The sequence below is a fragment of the Scyliorhinus canicula genome, chromosome 5, assembly GCF_902713615.1.
Source record: "Scyliorhinus canicula chromosome 5, sScyCan1.1, whole genome shotgun sequence".
Taxonomy (NCBI): Eukaryota; Metazoa; Chordata; class Chondrichthyes; order Carcharhiniformes; family Scyliorhinidae; genus Scyliorhinus; species Scyliorhinus canicula.
In genome coordinates, this window is record NC_052150.1 from 73,850,657 (window position 1) to 73,867,659 (window position 17,003).

General features: G+C 48.2%; 1 protein-coding gene across 1 annotated transcript in view; it reads right to left on the reverse strand.

The window, feature by feature from the left end:
- Positions 1-16,373, reverse strand: part of LOC119966051 (ornithine decarboxylase 1-like) — a 100,256-nt gene extending 83,883 nt beyond the window's left edge. The window contains exon 1 of the mRNA XM_038797215.1: positions 16,213-16,373. Coding sequence (XP_038653143.1) covers positions 16,213-16,311 — 99 coding nt within the window. The 5' untranslated portion in view covers positions 16,312-16,373. The remainder of the gene's footprint in view (positions 1-16,212) is intronic.
- Positions 16,374-17,003: the final 630 nt, after the last annotated feature.

Sequence of the window (17,003 nt, forward strand, 5' to 3'; positions counted from 1 at the left end):
TGGCGGTTGGTGCCTGGGCACCGCCCCAGTCCTGTTGGGGGGGGGCACCCCAGCTGTTTGGCCTCTTGCCCCCTTCTCCGGCCGGGGGGGGCCCCCCCACCCCCACCCCCCCCACCCCCACCCCCCCCACCCGGCCCTGGCAGGGGGCCCCCCACCCCAGCCAGCAGGGGTGGTGTCCGGGCCGTCAGCACACAATCACTCCACTCCATTTCCTACCTCCTCTCTCTCGCTCACCAGCCGTGATGCCAGGTTCACGTTTTTGAAATCACAAGAGAACCACGCCGTCAGGAACTTGGTCCATCGGAGGCGGTGAATTTCGGAGGCCCCGGAGAATAGGGTGTCAGGCCCACTAATGATATGCCTACTGTACCTTAACCGCACGCGGAAAATGACACATTTACGTCATTTTCAGGGTGCCGGAGCATCCTGATGTGGCGTCAAGCCGGCGACTACCCCGATTTCGGCATTGGAGGCTATTGTTCGCCCAATTGCGTTACGCAATTTTGCCGTCGGCAAGTGGAGAATCCCGTCCAAAATCTCTGTAGCCATTTCTTTTAAGACCCTATAATGCAGACTATCCAGTCCTAAGAACTTTTCAGTCTTTCTAATAGTTTTTGCAGCATCTTTTCCCTTGTGGTGGTGATTGTTTTAAGTTCCTCTTCTCTAATGCAGAAAATACCAGTTCAACGCCTCTGCCATTTGCTTGTTTTCCATTATCAATTCCCCAGACCCTCTCTCTGGCAGACCAACATTAGCTTTAGCTACTTATTTCCTGTATAAATACTGTGGAAACTCTTACTGTCTGTTTTATATTAGCCTTTACTCTCATTCTCTACTTCCTCTCTTTTTAGTTATTCTTCGCAGGTTCTTATAATCTGACCAATCTTCCGACCTACCACTAACCTTTGAAGGTTTGTTACTGTTTCTTTGACTTTGATGCTATCCCTAACTTCTTTATTCATATTCAGTCATAATGATATACCATCTCACAAATCCTCTTTCTCACTAGGTTAGATTTTGCTGAGAGCCATTATCTATTTCCTTAAGATTTGCCACTGCATCTCTACTGTCTTAATTTTTAACCTAGTTTTCTAGTTCACTTTAGCTGGCTCTGTTTTCATAATCACATAAACTACCGTTAATCAGGTTTAAAACACTAGTCTTAGACACACACTTTACCCCTTCAAACTCAATATATAGAACATTAAGTGCAGAAGGAGGCCATTCGGTCCATCGAGACTGCACCAACCCATTTAAGCCCTCACTTCCACCCTATCCCGGTAACAAGCAAATGCTCACCGACCAAATATTTACCTGTTTTCCTGGGATGTAAAACTTTAACTTTTCTGGACTTGGATAGCCTGCTCAGGAATCAGGAACCAGGACCCCCTCGCGGGACGCCCCGCCCTCCCCACGCCGCTAGCCCCGCCCTCCCCACGCCGCTAGCCCCGCCCTCTTAATGCTTGCTTCCAAATGGGTTGGTCAGCTGCAGTGGTTTCACAAGCGAGATGGTCTGCAATGCTTGTATCATTTGTACTGCCACTGTTGGATGTCATTTCATTGACACTTTAAAATAATTAAGAAGGCTTACATTAACAAATTATACTGTACATAAGCAAAGCATGATGAAAATGAAAGGCTTAATTTGTACATATTATGGGAATGATTCACTAATTTAGATCATGTTATTAAGAAAGCCTTAAAGTTGGTATCCCGTTAAATATCAAATTCTATAATATAACTAAGAAAGAACACTAGGGAGGCGATTTTGAGCTCACACTAGCCATGTGTGGGGTTGGCAAAGTGGGTGCAACATCTGGAAAGAAGCGTAAAATCTCTCTGACGAGTCTGCAATTTCTCAAATTCAACCTGGTTGAGTAATGAGACAAGGTGGCACAGTGGCTAGCACTGCTGCCTCACAGCGCCAGAGACCCGGGTTCGATTCCAACCTTCAGTGACTGTGTGGAGTTTGCACATTCTTCCTGTGTCTGCATGGGTGTTCTCCAAGTGCTCTAGTTTCCTCCCAGTCCACAAATGTGCAGGTTAGGTGGATTGGCCCTGCTAAATTGCCCCTATGTGGAGTATGGGGATAGGGTGGGGGATTGGGCCTAGGTAGGATGTTCTTTCAGGGGTCGGTGCCGACTTGATGGGCTTAATGTCCTCCTTCTGCACTGTATGGATTGTATGAAACACACGGTTGGAGATTGCAGTAAGAATCCAGCATTAGTGTTCAGTGGATCCAGTAGAGGTAGGTTTTCTCGTGCTAAAGTAATTGCCCTAAGGGAGAGTAATTGCCCTTAGCTGTTAGTTGAAGCCTATCTTGGGAGAATCAGTAGTAAAGTGCAGTTTTAGTCATTTTCGGGAAGCTGCACTTTTTGTTAAAAAGCTATTTGCAACAGAGGGTGATTTTTGGTTTTTGTTTATTGTCACGTGAACCGAGGTACAGTGAAAATTATTTTTCTGCGAGCAGCTCAACAGATCATTAAGTACATGAATAGAAAGGAAATTTTTAAAAATACATAATAGTGTGGTATTGTGTGAAGCAAATAATGGCATGATGGGAAAAGTAGTCAAGTCTTCTTGGTACAATTGAATTTAACCTAAGACACAGATTCAGAATACACATAGACAGCATGTCCTGAGAGTCTAGATAAGGCTTGAACCTAGAAGTAATCTTAATACATAACAAGCTGAACAACTATTTCTTCCTGTTCCTAAACAAATTCTTCCCTTTCTTAAAACAAAGACAAGATAATGATATGAAACTCAAGTCCCCTAAAGGTCAGAAAGGTGACGCCATTGTAACGATTATTACTTATGTTTTACTTTCAATCAAATTCCTGACCAAGCTGTATTCATGTTATCTTGATCCTATAATGTATAAGAATCGCCTTCTTTTCTGTACTATCGCAGACTTGGGACGGACTCCGCAGTTTGTAATTGACTGCCTTCCGACTCCAAGTTTCTGCCATTTCTGCTAGCAGTTCTAATTAGTGAATAAAGTTCAGTTTTGCTTATCTAATGAATGCTGTTTGAATTTCTCTATCACAGTCAAGACGCGGGGGAAATATAAAATACAACAATAGGGCAACACAAGATACACAATGTAACTACATAAACACCGGCATCGGGTGAAGCATACAGGGGTGTAGTGTTAATGGGCGGAATTCTCCCACCCCCCGCTGGGCCGGAGACTTGCCGGGGGGCGGCGTAAATCCCGCCTCGAAACCGGCTGCCGGATTCTCTGGCGCCAGTTTTTCGGCGGGGACGGGAATCGCGTCATGCCGGTTGGGGGCCGTTGGCAGTGGCCCCCCCGGAGATTGTCCGCTCCGCGATGGGCCAAGTGGCCGCCCATTTTAGGCCAGCCCCGCCGGCGTAAATCAAACAAGGTCCTTACCGGCGGGACCTGGCTCTGCGGGTGTCCTGCGGAGTCCTCGGGGGGGGGGGGGCGCGGGGGACCTAGCCCCGGGTGGTGCCCCCACGGTGGCCTGGCCTGCGATTGGGGCCCACCGATCCGCGGGTGGGCCTGTGCCGTGGCGGCACTCTTTCCCTCGCGCCGGCCGCTGTAAACGTCCGCCATGGCTGGCGTGAAGAACCCCCTGTGCATGTGCTGGGATCATGCCAGCACATGCTGGCGCTCCCGCGTATGCGCCAACTCGCACCGGCCAGCGGAAGCCCATCGACGCCAGTTGGCATGGCACCAAGCCCTTCGGTGCCAGTTGGCGCACCGCCAACCCCGCCGGCACCAGACTAGCCCCTGAAGGTGTAAAGGATTCCGCACCTTCCGGGTGGCCCGACGCCGGAGTGGTTCACGCCACTCCTCGGCGCCGGTACGGCCCACCCCGCCTGTTGGCGGAGTATCCCAGCCAATGAGTTCAGTCCATAAGAGGGGCGTTTAGGAGTCTGGTTAGAGCGGGGAAGAAGCTGTTTGTGAGTCTGTTCGTGCGTGTTCTCAGATTTTTGTATCTCCTGCCTGATGGAAGAAGAGTGAGTTAGCCGGGTGGGAGGAGTCTTTGATTATGAAGAGTGAGAGAGGGCATTCAGCAGGCAGCTGTGGGGTGCATAGTTTGAGCAGTTATTTTGATTTGGAAGCTTCATCAGCTATAATACTGGAAGTTATTGATTGGAAAAGGTTCTACCTGAGTTGAAGTCTTAAAGCAGCCAAGGGATTTGTATGTGAGAATTAAGCTGAGTAAACGAAAATCTCAAAGGATTTCATAAAATAAGGGAACAGGTTCAAGGAACCAAGTGTAGTACCAGTCGTCCAGGGATCTACGGGAAAGACAGACCAACACGCGTTGAACTGTGTTGTTCCATGCATTGACTGATAAAATATTAAGTATTAATCTTTATTGTCCAAGAAACCATGTTAGCTTGCATTCTAAATGTGTGATTGTAGTTTTGACCAATATGGTTATTTGTTCGCAAGGGTTTTCTTACTCCGGGGTTCAATACAGAGTGAAAATACCTGCACCACCTTGTACACTATTTTCCCTGAAACACAAGAAAATCTGCTGGGGATTCTGTAGTCATCCATATGGCAGAATTTTCTGGAGGGTGTGCACTATGCTGTTGTGGCCAGGTTGATGAAGGACCCCATTATTTATAATTTTGCTCTGCCATCAAATTTACATGATGGACCTCAAGTGTCTTTGGTGTGAGCATTCCAAAGATTTAATGTGGGGTCTTTGCTGGGCCCAGGATTCTGTACAGGGTGGTAAGGACAATGGCATGGTAGATTTTAGTCTTAGAGAGAGGTGCATTGGGGTGTGACACTCTTATGCCAGTTAATTTAACATCAGTCATGTGTAAGGTTTTCAGAAGAATTAATCGGGGGGAGAAAAGGCAACGGTAATTTGGGGAGGTTTGTGTCAATTATGCATAGACCAGCAGTAATTTGGAAAAGGCAGACTGCGCTTCACTTACCTCAATAAATTTTTGATGAAGCAACAGTGAAGGTTGATGAAAGGATGTAGTGGATTTTGTCGATGTGGATTTTAAGGAAGTATTTGACAAAGAACCATTTAAAAGGTACATCACTTACCTGTTGCAAACAGGTAAAAATTATTTATTAATCATTCAAATTAGTTCTAGAAATCACAGGAGATTCATGTGAAAAGTATAATGGACCTCGTTCATGCTGCCAGCGGGCAGTCTGAGCATTGTGTTCGGATGGGCACCAGGTGCAATTCCAATTTTGCACCGACTCGTGATTCTTCCGTCGCATCAGGGAATGCATTCCGGGCGTCCCGCGATGGAGAATCCCACCCATAATCTGTAATTTTGATCTTTTAAAAAATTATTTCCTGTGATGTGGGTGTCACTGGCTCGGCTAGCATTTATTGTCCATCCCTAATTGTCCTTGAGAAGGTGGTCATGAGCCACCTTCTTAAACCCTTCAGTCCATGCAGTGTAGGAACACCGACAATGTTATTAGGAGGGGAGGTCCAAGATTTTAAGCCACAACAGTAAAGAAACGATGATTTACTTCCAGTCAGGATAGTGTGGTACTTTGAGGGGAACTTGCAGGTGGTTGTAACCCTATACATCTGCAGCCTTTGTTCTTCTAGGTGGGGGAGGTCATGGGTTTGGAAGGTGCTGTCGAAGGATCCTTGGTCAGTTCCTCCAATGCACCTTGTAGATGGTACACAGGGCTGACACTGAGCGCTGGTGGTGGAGAGGATGAATGTTTAAGTTGGTGGATGGGGTGACAATAAAGGCTTTGTCCTGGAAGGGTGTGGTTGGAGCTGCGCTCATACAGGCAAGTGGTAAATATCCCATCACACTTCTGATTTGTGTCTTGTGGATGATGGAAAAGCTTTGGGGAGTCAGGAAGTGAGTTAGGTGCAGCTAAATTGCCAGCCACTGATCTGCTCTTGTGGCTGCACTATTTAAATTGCTAGTCCAGTTCAGTTTCTGGTCAATGGCAACTCTCAGGATCTTTATAGTGGAGGGGTTCAGCGATAACAATGTCATTGAATGTCAAGGGGAGATGGTCATTGCCCGGCACTTATGTGGTGTGAATGTTACATGCCATTTCGCACCCCAAGCCTGGATATTTTCAAAGTCTTTCTGCATTTGAACATGGACTCTTTCAGTATCTGGGAAGTTGTCATTGGTTCGGAACGTGGTGTAATCAGTAAACATCCCCACTTTTGGAGGCACGGTAGCACAGTGGTTAGCACTGTTGCTTCACAGCCACAGGATCACAGGTTCAATTCCCGCTTGGGTCACTGCCTGTATGGAGTCTGCACATTCTCCCCATGTCTGTGTGGGTTTCCTCTGGGTGCTCCGGTTTCCTCCCACAAGTCCCAAAAGACGTGCTGTTAGGTGAATTGGGCATTCTGAATTCTCCCTCTGTGTACCCGAGCAGGTGCCAGAGTGTGGTGACTAGGGGATTTTCACATTAACTTCATTGCAGTGTTAATGTAAGCCTACTTGTGCCAATAATAAGGATTATTATTTTGACCCTATGATGCAATGAAGGTCTTTGATGAAACAGTTGACAATGGTTGGGCCTAGGAACTCCTGTACTGATGTCCTGGAACTGAGATGATCAATCTCCAAAAACCACAGCCATCTTTGTGCCAGGTATGACTCCAACCAATGGGAAATTTTCCCCCGTGAGAACCATTGACAAGAGCTAAGACTCTTTGATGTAATTCTCGGCTGAAAGTGGTCTTGGTATCAAGAGCAGTCTCTCGTACCTCACCTTACATGCTAACAACATACAGGGAAACTGAGCTGGAATAACCCTCATCGGAGGGCCACCCAAAGGAAAGTGTTAACTGCATATTCCACATCACGGAACCAGATAGTCCTGAGAAGTTGTGAACTGTAGTTGATCTCAGTAAACTCTGAGATGAAGGAGTTGTCTCTAAGAGCTGAACCTTGTACCCCCATTGAAAAGTGCCCTCCGATCAGAAGCAAGTATATCTAGCCCAAATGTATACACAGTCCTTTGAGATGGTTGAGTCTCACATCACCGTTGATCCAGAGAAGAAAGCTGTGCTTCATCTAACATGTGAAGCATCAACAGTAATAAAACAAAAATTTGAAAGAGACAGAAGAAAAGAAAACAATGGCCAGATTCACAGAGACTTCAGATTAGGTAAATCCATCATCTTGTGAGAGAAACCTTAATGGCAGCTATTAATTTTCTTGGATCCCAAAGATCTTAATCTTAATTGAGCAATGAAGAGGAACCATTACACTATTCTAACACTGGAGGAGATCACCGGCAAGAGCAAAAGATTTCAGCAAGCATGTTGCCAGAAATGGCTACTGGAGCATGAAGCTTGATGAAGAATCTTCACTGTGAACAACACTGTACCTTTGATGGTACAAATTCCTGCATCTAACATTTGACTATAAAGTGATACCAAGATGTGTTCCAGCAAAATGTAGATGATACATATAAAGGATACAAAGGAACTGTTGGAATTATAGCCAGGACTATGGGGCAGATGAGAGATCATGACTACAATCTACATTAAGTTATTGAATGAAACAAGAAAGCTGGGATCTAGATACACATCCAAATGCATTGTGAAGGTGACAGAATGCCAATTCTTCACAATGGTGTGCACACCTAACTGAGTGAAGCCAAGATCTGAAAGAATTTCAACTGCCTCTGAGATAGAAGCTTCACAAGACAAGGAAACACTGAGAAGTTTCCTTGGCTTGATCCAGTCCTTGAGTTCTTTCATTCCTCACTTGCCAGAACACAGAACAAGCCAATAAGAGAAGAATATAGGACGCCGGAAAAACTCAGCGGGTCTGCAGGTATCTATTAGAAGAGAAAGAATTAACGTTTCGAGCCAATTGACTCTTCGTTAGAACTGAAAGGAGGAAGAATGTGATGGAGTTGTAGCAATCACAACAAAAAGTTGCAACTTTAAGAAAAAAAGACAGGTGGCCTGGTGTGGGAAGGGAGGGGGTTGCATTGAGGCAACACATGTATGGGATATTCAAAAAAGGGAGGTTTAAGATGGAGAAGAAAGGTCAAAATCTAAAGTTGCCAAACTCAACGTTGAATCCCGAGGGCTGCTGCCAAAAGGTGAGATGCTGCTCCTCCAGCTTGTGCTGGGCTTCACTCGAGCATTGCAGTGGTCCAAGGACAGACATATGGGCATGAGAGCTGTGTTAAAATGATAGAAGATGTTGAGTTCCAGTAGTCTGAAAGTAGACAAGTCTCTGACTATATGACAGAAAGAGCCCTGTCACTCTGTAAGTTAATGCTTCTACCAAAGGACTGGGAGCAACCATGGTACAAGAAAGAAAGCCAATGGTATTTCCATCAAAACCTCTAACAGCTGAGACCAGATATGCCAAAGTAGATCGAGAGATTTTGACACCGTCCACCCTGCTGATGACTCAATACGTCTTGAAGAAGTTGATGAACAGCTTCCACCTGAAGGTGAAGCCCTCCTCCATACCTCAAATGGCGAACTTGACCTTTTCCAAATACAGGAACTCTGCCAGATTGCTCACCCTAACCCTGCCTTCGGCTCTGAGTTCATCTAAACACTCGCCTTAAGCGCATTATACAGCAACCGCTCCCAATCGACAAAGCCCTGCCCAAACCTGAAATGCCCCACCAAGTGTAGATGGTTTTAGGTTAGATGGGCAGCATGGTCAGCGCAGGCTTGAAGGGCCAAAGGGCCTGTTCCTGTGCTGCACCTTTCTTTGTTCTTTTTCTTTGTTCTGTTGTCTCTCTGAGCTACACCTCTCCAGGATGACATGAGCTACTCAATGGTAGAAAGTGAAAGAAAGCTTTGCCAAGCAAGATACACCCTCAAATTGACCAGGAGGAACTAAGACAACAGTTCATTGATTCACAGGAAGAAAAAAGTCAACATTTCAACAGTCATGTCAAATCCTTTGCCTGGTTTGTCGAGAGAACAATCGGGACATGTACAGGATCCAATCAGGAAAACTTGGACCCCAGCAAAAGTTGTTAATGAAGCAGTGACTCCAACGTTTTACACCTCAAGACTGAAAGCAGTAAACAGATGAGAAGAAACAGCATCCATAGTCTACCTACACCTAACCTGGTGAAGCAGAACACGTCATCAGCAATACCAGCAACACCACTAATAAGCAAGGCAACATCAACAGCATCACCAACAAATGGTGCCATATCAGCACAACATGAGCAGAATCAAGCACAACACCGACAATAAGAACATAATAACTAGGAGCAGGAGTAGGACATCTGGCCCCTCGAGCCTGCTCTGCCATTCATTGAGATCATAGCTAATCATTTGTGGACTCAGCTCCACTTTCCCACCCGAACACCATAACCCTTTATTCCTTTATTCTTCAAAAAACTATCTATCTTTATCTTGAAAACATTTAATGAAGGAGCCTCTACTGCTTCACTGGGTAGGGAATTCCATAGATTCACAACCCTTTGGGTGAAGAAGTTCCTCCTAAACTCAGTCTTAAATCTACTTCCCCTTATTTTGAGGTTATGCCCCTGGTTCTGCTTTCACCCGCCAGTGGAAACAACCTGCCCGCATCTATCCTATCTATTCCCTTTATAATTTTATATGTTTCTATAAGATCCCCCCCCGCATCCTTCTAAATATTATTCTTGTTCTTTTAATGGTTCCTCTTCATTGCTTGATTAAGATCTTTGGGATCCAAGAAAATTAATAGCTGCCATTAAGGTTTCTCTCACAAGGAAGTGCTGAGGGTTTTGACCAAGGGTGGTATCATGACCAGTACATGCTTGGCGGGCCGAAGGGCCTGTTCCTGTGCTGTATTGCTCTTTGTTCATTGATTACAGTGCGTCAACATATTTCTGAATACAATGAACACTAAATGAATGAGGCATAATATTCTACCACCTAAGTGATATTGTACTGGGAAATGATTGTGTGGCAGCACGGTAGCACAGTGGTTAGCACTGTTGCTTCACAGCTCCAGGGTCCCAGGTTCAATTCCCGGCTTGGATCACTGTCTGTTTGGAATCTGCACCTTCTCCCCGTGTCTGCATGAGTTCCCTCCGGGCGCCCCAGTTTCCTCCCACAAGTCCCGAAAGACGTGCTGTTAGGTAATTTGTACATTCTGAATTCTCCCTCCTGTGTACTCGAACAGGTGCCGGAATGTGGCGACTCGGGGCTTTTAACAGTAACTTCATTGCAGTGTTAATGTTAGCATTCTTGTGACAATTAAGATTACTTTAAATGTTTTAGAGAAAAGTAAACCAGCTTAAAAACAATTTTCAGGTGTTCAGTTTAATTATTAAAGTCGATTGTTAATCTTCTTCAAGCTAGATACATCACCAGTGCCAATCGGTAAAACTAAACTTACCACCTTTCTAAACCCACCTGTACATGTCGGTGTCTACCCATGATTCACAGCAGAGGTGGAGTCAGCCTACTGTCTACCACGCTCTGTGGTCTGTGATGACTTAGCTGGGAGTCCTCTGTGGCAAGGCCCCGCATGCTTTCAGAGTCGGCGGTGTGGTCACCCTTCTCGGTGGACGAGGCTGGAGCTGCAATGGTCGGAGAAGGACGAGAGGTAGATGGGCCAGGAACTCCCAGAGCCATCTGGGTGGAAGGCTCTGGGCTATGGACCAGTCTCTTTGTCTTGCTTTACGTACTCAAAGGCCCAGGTTTCCTCCTTGGGATAGAGGGGCAGCTGAACTAAGGTGCAGAAGGCCTGCTGTCCTCTGGCAGTGGTACTCTTGGATGCCCCCAAGTGCCTGCACTATGGAGTTTACACACTCCACCATGGAGCTCATGCCCTGCGCCATGGAGATCGTGGCCTCCACCAGCGCAGGGTAGAATTCCTGCACCAAAGTCTCCACGGTGGCCGACATCCTCGCAGCATTAGCCAGACTGCCTCGGAGTGCCAACGTGACCTCCTCAGATAGAAGGCATTGAGACACTTTCAGGCAGACTTGCAATCCGAGGAATGAAGCGGGCATCCCTTCCTGATGTGCCCTACTCTATCATTGGAGCTCCAGCAACTGTGGGACAGCTTAGCCCAAAGGCATGTCACCTGACTGGGGCTCATCAGAGTCCGCGTGCTGATCCCTGGGATGTCTCCGAATGCTATGGATCAGAAAAAGTGAGGTGTTCACCAATTTGTGACCCCGAAGCCTCTCTGCTACTGGGTCCCACAGAGGTGTATGTCTCTGCGCTGGTGGAGGGTGCGGCTGATGCGCCTTCCAGATGCACATTGGAGAATTCCTCAGAGCTACTGTCGAGGCTATTCTCCTCCACCCTGTCTGAAGGCTCTGTCTGCTTCCTTGCTGTGCCTGCAAGAGAAGGGAGATGGTATGAGTGTAAGGAAGCAGCATATGTATATAAGAGATAGAACTCACGTGAGATTGGTGAGATGCACGATGGTGTTGTGGCCCTCGCATTTATTTTTCACGCCCACCTCCCCAAAAGATGGCTCACTCCTCAAACTCCGTCAGGAGTTTCAACTCAGCCATTCATCTGCCCCACTGTGCTCTCTCCGGGCAGTTTGAGACAGCTTTTCCTTCAGAACACGTGGGAAGAGTAGAAGCAGGCTGTGCAGTAGGGGTGTGTGTGTGTGTGGGTGAGCAGAGACAGATGAGAATAGTGACTTACCCTGGCTGATCGGAGGAGTTTATTAATTCTCTTCCTGAACTGCACTCCCGGCCTCCTGTCCAAGGAGTTGGTGCTGACCAGCACTGTCACCGCTGCCCATCCTGGGTTGGTTACTTTGCTGGAGAATCTCCTCCCAACCGAGGGGAAAGGATCCAGAGTCTCTCCTCCACCGTGTCCAGCATTCTGGTCAGGTCTTGGGCTGAAAACTCTGACGCAGCCTTCCGATGCCATTCTCTGCTTTGCACCTGGAACAGGTGCTGGGCGGTCTTTAAATGGAGTTTCCGAGCATTTGAAGCACTGTGCAGAAGGAGGCCATTCGGCCCATTGAGTCTGCACCGGCTCTTGGAAAGAGCACCCTACTCAAGGTCAACACCTCCACCCTATCCCCATAACCCAGTAACCCCACCCAACACTAAGGGCAATTTCGCATGGCCAATCCACCTAACCCGCACATCTTTGGACTGTGGGAGGAAACCGGAGCACCCGGAGGAAACCCACGCACACACGGGGAGGATGTGCAGACTCCGCACAGACAGTGACCCGTAGTAAGTAGATTAAAACCACTGTTCCTATCTCAAAGCACGTGTCTAGTGAATTGATGGTCTCATCAAGTAGCTCAAGATATAGTGGGGAAAACCACCATTGCCGCTGCTGGGAAACACACCAGTTTTCCCACCGAACTTGACTCTTTACCAAAATATCAGAACATGCCACCCAATATAAAATAATTAATGATTGGAACAGTTTTATTCATACACAGCGGCATTATACTTTTTAAAGAAAGAATGATGTTATATTATTTGAAAAGAGAATTACATCTATGCATGCATATATTCAGAAAGCCACACCCACTGCTACAGAGCAGTCAGCTATGTGTCAAGGCAGCAATGTATCATTGCACGGCACATAGAAAGATTTCAAGAAATACATTTGCTAGAATTCTTCATTTGGAGACTATGGGCTGGATTCTCCGATTTTGAGGCTATGTCTGGAGGAAATGTTTAGTTTTACAATGAAAAGTTGGCACTGCCCCTGCAACAATGAACCGCTTGGTGGGAGCTAGCAGCCGCATCACGTAAAAGTCCTGGCGTTCCCGACATAAATGGCCGGAGAATTGCCGGGTCCGTGGCAGCGCACGGTGATGACCTGCAGCGGTCGCGCCGTACAACATGGCGCCGGTCGCGCACCGACCCGGCCTGCCAGACAATGTCCCCCTGTACCCTCCCCCCTCGCCACCCCCCACCAGTCCCCCCAGCCCCCACAGATGCCCCCTCCCTGGCCAGCAGAACAGCTTGTTCCCCCCCATCCTAGATATACAGGTTCTCATTGCCTGCAGTTGCCACGCGAGGTTGACGAAAACTAAGAACACACGTGTCCCACGCCGTCAGGAACTCGGCCCATTGAGGGCGGAGCATTGGGGGAGGGCCTTCAGGTGAAGTCCTCATGCCGCCCCAACGGCGTGCAGCTTACTCCCCAATTATGCCATATTGGAGGGGCCGCAGCATCCAAAAAACGCTGCCAGGCCCGATTCGGTTGCGAACGGGCATTTTCCGTTCGATTGCCGAATACGATTTCAGAGTCGGGCAATGGAGAATCGCATCCTATGTTCCTGCCGGGACTGAATAGCATGCGATTCACGTTTCCGTTCGGGCCACTATTCGGTAAGCGAGTCAGGACATGCAGATGGGCCAGCACTCTGCTGGCGCGAATTGAGAGCAATTCCCGGCACAGCGGGTGGTGTAACCCCGGGTGCCAGAGTTTGCTCCAAAGATCCTAACAGCTGGAGCTGTTTCTAAGTTTTCTACTTACCACATGCTCACCGCAGGAACAAAAATGGCTCATGCAGGGTTTCCCCCCAGAGTTGGGAGTCTGAGGTGGACCCACAGCTCCATGTTAGCAAGAAGAGGAAGGACACCCTCTTGCCCAGGGTGTCTGCCCTCCTGAAAACTGCCTGGTCGGTGGTGACAGAGGCAGTCAGCGCTGCCAGCCTCATGAGGAGGAGACAGTTGGTGATCCTGAGGGGTGGGGGTTGTTGACAATAATAATGTTGGTGAACAGCAAGCCTTCCCTTATCTTGATCAAATGACCACACAACCAGTTAGTTAGTTCAAAAGATAGTGGGCGCGATTCTCCGCAAATGCGGCGAATCGTAAAGGCTGCCGTGAAACTGGCCGTGTTTCACGGCAGCCTCCACGCCCCCTCCCGGGACCCGATTCTCCCCCCCGGGCGTGGCTAGCAGCGGGGCCCCGTGAAGCACGGCATCACGACCTTAGCGACCGTTGCTAAGTCCGCGCGCCAAGCGTCACGCCGGCTGACGCGCACGATGACGTCAGCCGCGCATGTGCGGGGCCGACATCTCCCTCGGCCGCCCCGCGGACTGATCCTGCAGGGCGGCGGAGGGAGAAAGAGTGCGTCCGTGCCAAGGGGGGCATGGGCCCGCGATCGGTGGTACGGCCGTGCCAATCGGGGCCCTGGATGCCCAGAACGGGCATGTCGCGGCCGTTTTTACGACGGCAGCAAGCAGGTGTGTTTGCTGCCGTAAAAACGGCTGTAAAGGCCTGGGAACTCGGCCCATTGGCCTGGGGAGAATCGCTGTTCGCCGTAAAAAACGGCGAGCAGCGATTCGTGTCGTGGGGCGGCCGTGGGGGGGGGAGAATAGCGGGAGGGCGTGAAAAATGTCGGGGACGCCCTCCCGCTATTCTCCCACCCATCGTGGGGGGCGGAGAATCGCGCCCAGTCTGCTTACATACACAAGGGTTACCTCAACATGCAAACACAATATCTACTACGAGTTAAACTACACCTATCAGCTACAATAACCTATACTTAACTTCAGGGTGACTGGCACTGTGCAAATGGATAAGGCCTTTATCTGGATTTCACTTGGCTGGTTCGAAGAAAGCGGGTCTATCTCTGCTGGGCTCATCCGTCAGGTAGCGATCGTTGGTCTTGAACTTAGCTGGCTGTTTCTGCTGCAATTGGGTTGCACAGGCCGGATCAAAAAGAGACAGAACACATGGCTGTGCTCTCTTTTATCCCTCTGGGATTTCGCGCTCTTTTAAGGCGGTCCTTAACCTTGGACCAATAGTTCGACAGGGTCTTCAGAGTGATCATTGTCTTCGATTTCGGCCAATTAAGGGGCGGGTGCTTTGGTGGCTGGGCGGGTCCTTAGCGGTCATTGACCTTGGCAGTTGGGCTTTCTGAGTAAGGGGAGTGGCGCCGATCAGTCTGTGGCTGTACCGGTTGCTTGATTGAAGTTCTATTGTCCTGGGAAAATGGGCCATTAAAATGCAAACGAGCGGGGGTTTCGATCAGGCCTGATTACCTGTGTTTCAGATACACAATAGGCTCTGTATCTGTCTGAGTCCTGGGTTGGCCATAATTCCCATAGTACTTTGCAGGTGGCAATCTTAGATGGCTACAGGGTCACGGGCGAGGCCTCTGCCCTGAGGTGGGCAGATACCAGGGAGGGTTCCAAAGGCTGTGGTGCAGGTGTCCTTTGTTTGGGGTGAGCTCTGCTGAAGCCCTTCTTCCTCTGTGAGCAGCCAGGAGGCTGTATGTAACGCAAAAGATGTGCCTCTAAATCCACATACTGCAGCAATGGCCGTCTGGGCCATGCCTCCCTCGCCTGGGCAGCCACCCCATCTGACAAACTTTGAGGCTTTTTCAGAGTTTCATTCGCCTCCCGCTCCCCCTCAACAACCATGGCAACCGGTCCCTGCTTGTAAATACTTGCATTAATTTGCGCCCTGAGAGGAGCGGAGCCTTGGTGTGGTGGTGGGTGTGTGTGGTGTGGTTGGAGCATGAAGTGTCCAAGCCACAAATGGTACTTAAATCCATGATGGGATCCAGCGAGGGACTGGAGCATGGAATTTGAATCAACGCTGAGCGCAAAACTGATTTTTTTGTTCCATTTACGATTCACGCTTCCGGCATCGTGAAGTGGAGAATCCAGCCCTCAATGCCGGCATTAATACTTGTACCGAAAAGTTCGATTATTTCAGACTTCTGGGGGTCACAAAGCATAACGCAAACATAATTGTCAGGGTAGGGCGGCACGGTGGCGCAGTGGTTAGCACTGCTTCCTCATGGTGCCGAGGACCCGGATTCGATACTGACCCCGGGTCATTGTCCGTGTGGAGTTTGCACATTCTCCCCGCGTCTGCGTGGGTCTCACCCCCACAGCCCAAAGATGTGCAGGCTAGGTGAATTCACCACGTTAACTTGCCCCTTAATAGGAAAAATAAAATAAATAAAATATAAAATGTCAGGGCATTATTATTATTATTATTAAATGGTCCTGGATTTGGAAAATTGAAGATTTTTAAAAATCAACCTTTTATTTATATTAACCTAATGAACTAATTATTTTGACAAAGTGTTGATACTGTAAGCAGAAGATCACTTCCCTTCTCATCAGCTTGCTGCCAAACTGTTTCATTATTACAATTTCTAGCACCATAAACATATGACTGACTTTCCAAATATATTATCAAAGTTATTATCAGGGCTTCATTACCGGACATTGAGATGTCTTTAAACAGTTGAAAATTTGCTATCAATCTTGCGATTATGTTGAACAATAAAATGAATTACTGCCAGCATTTAGGTTACCACCCACCCTGTCCATTTGCTCATTGATCTTCTGGTCAATGACATTCTCTACAGTGACATCCTCTTCCAAAATGACAATTTTTGATCCAGTGATCCAGCTTTCCATTTTCTCAACTTGTGAAGACTTGGCAGTGTTCCAGAATTCAGACAGTGAAGCTAAGTTACTCTGCAGAAAGAAAAACCAAAAGATGTTAGAAATAAGCTAATAGGGATCAGCAGGAGATGTGTACTCTCAGCATTTAGCTTTACATTCTAAATAAACCTCTTCACCTCCCTTTCGCAGAATCACATTATTGTTATCGCACAGAACGAGGCCACTCAGCCCATCGTGCCTGCACGAGCTCTCTGAATGGGCACTGCGACTTTGTGTCAATCTCCCGCCTTTTCCCCACACCCTTGCGCATTGTTTCTATTCAGGTAAACATATAATATCCTCTTGATTGCCTCGATTGAACCTGACCCAGTCACACTTCAAGACAGTGCATTCCAGACCCGAACCACTCGCTGTTTTTCTCACATCACATTTACTTCTTTTGCATATCTTTTTAAATCTGCACCTTCCTGGCCTCAACTATTTTGCAAGTGGGAGCAGTTTCTCGCTATCTACACAGTCCAGCCCCTCATGATTTTGAATACCTCTATCAAACCGTGCCGCCCCTCAGCGCCGGCCCTAGGGTTGCTGACGCCCCGGGCAAGCTGAACTTCGGCGCCCTTGGGGGGGGGGGGGGGGGGGGGGGGGGGGCGCGGGGCCGAGGGGGAGAGGCGGACCCGAGGGGGGGGGCGGGGTGGGGGGGGCGG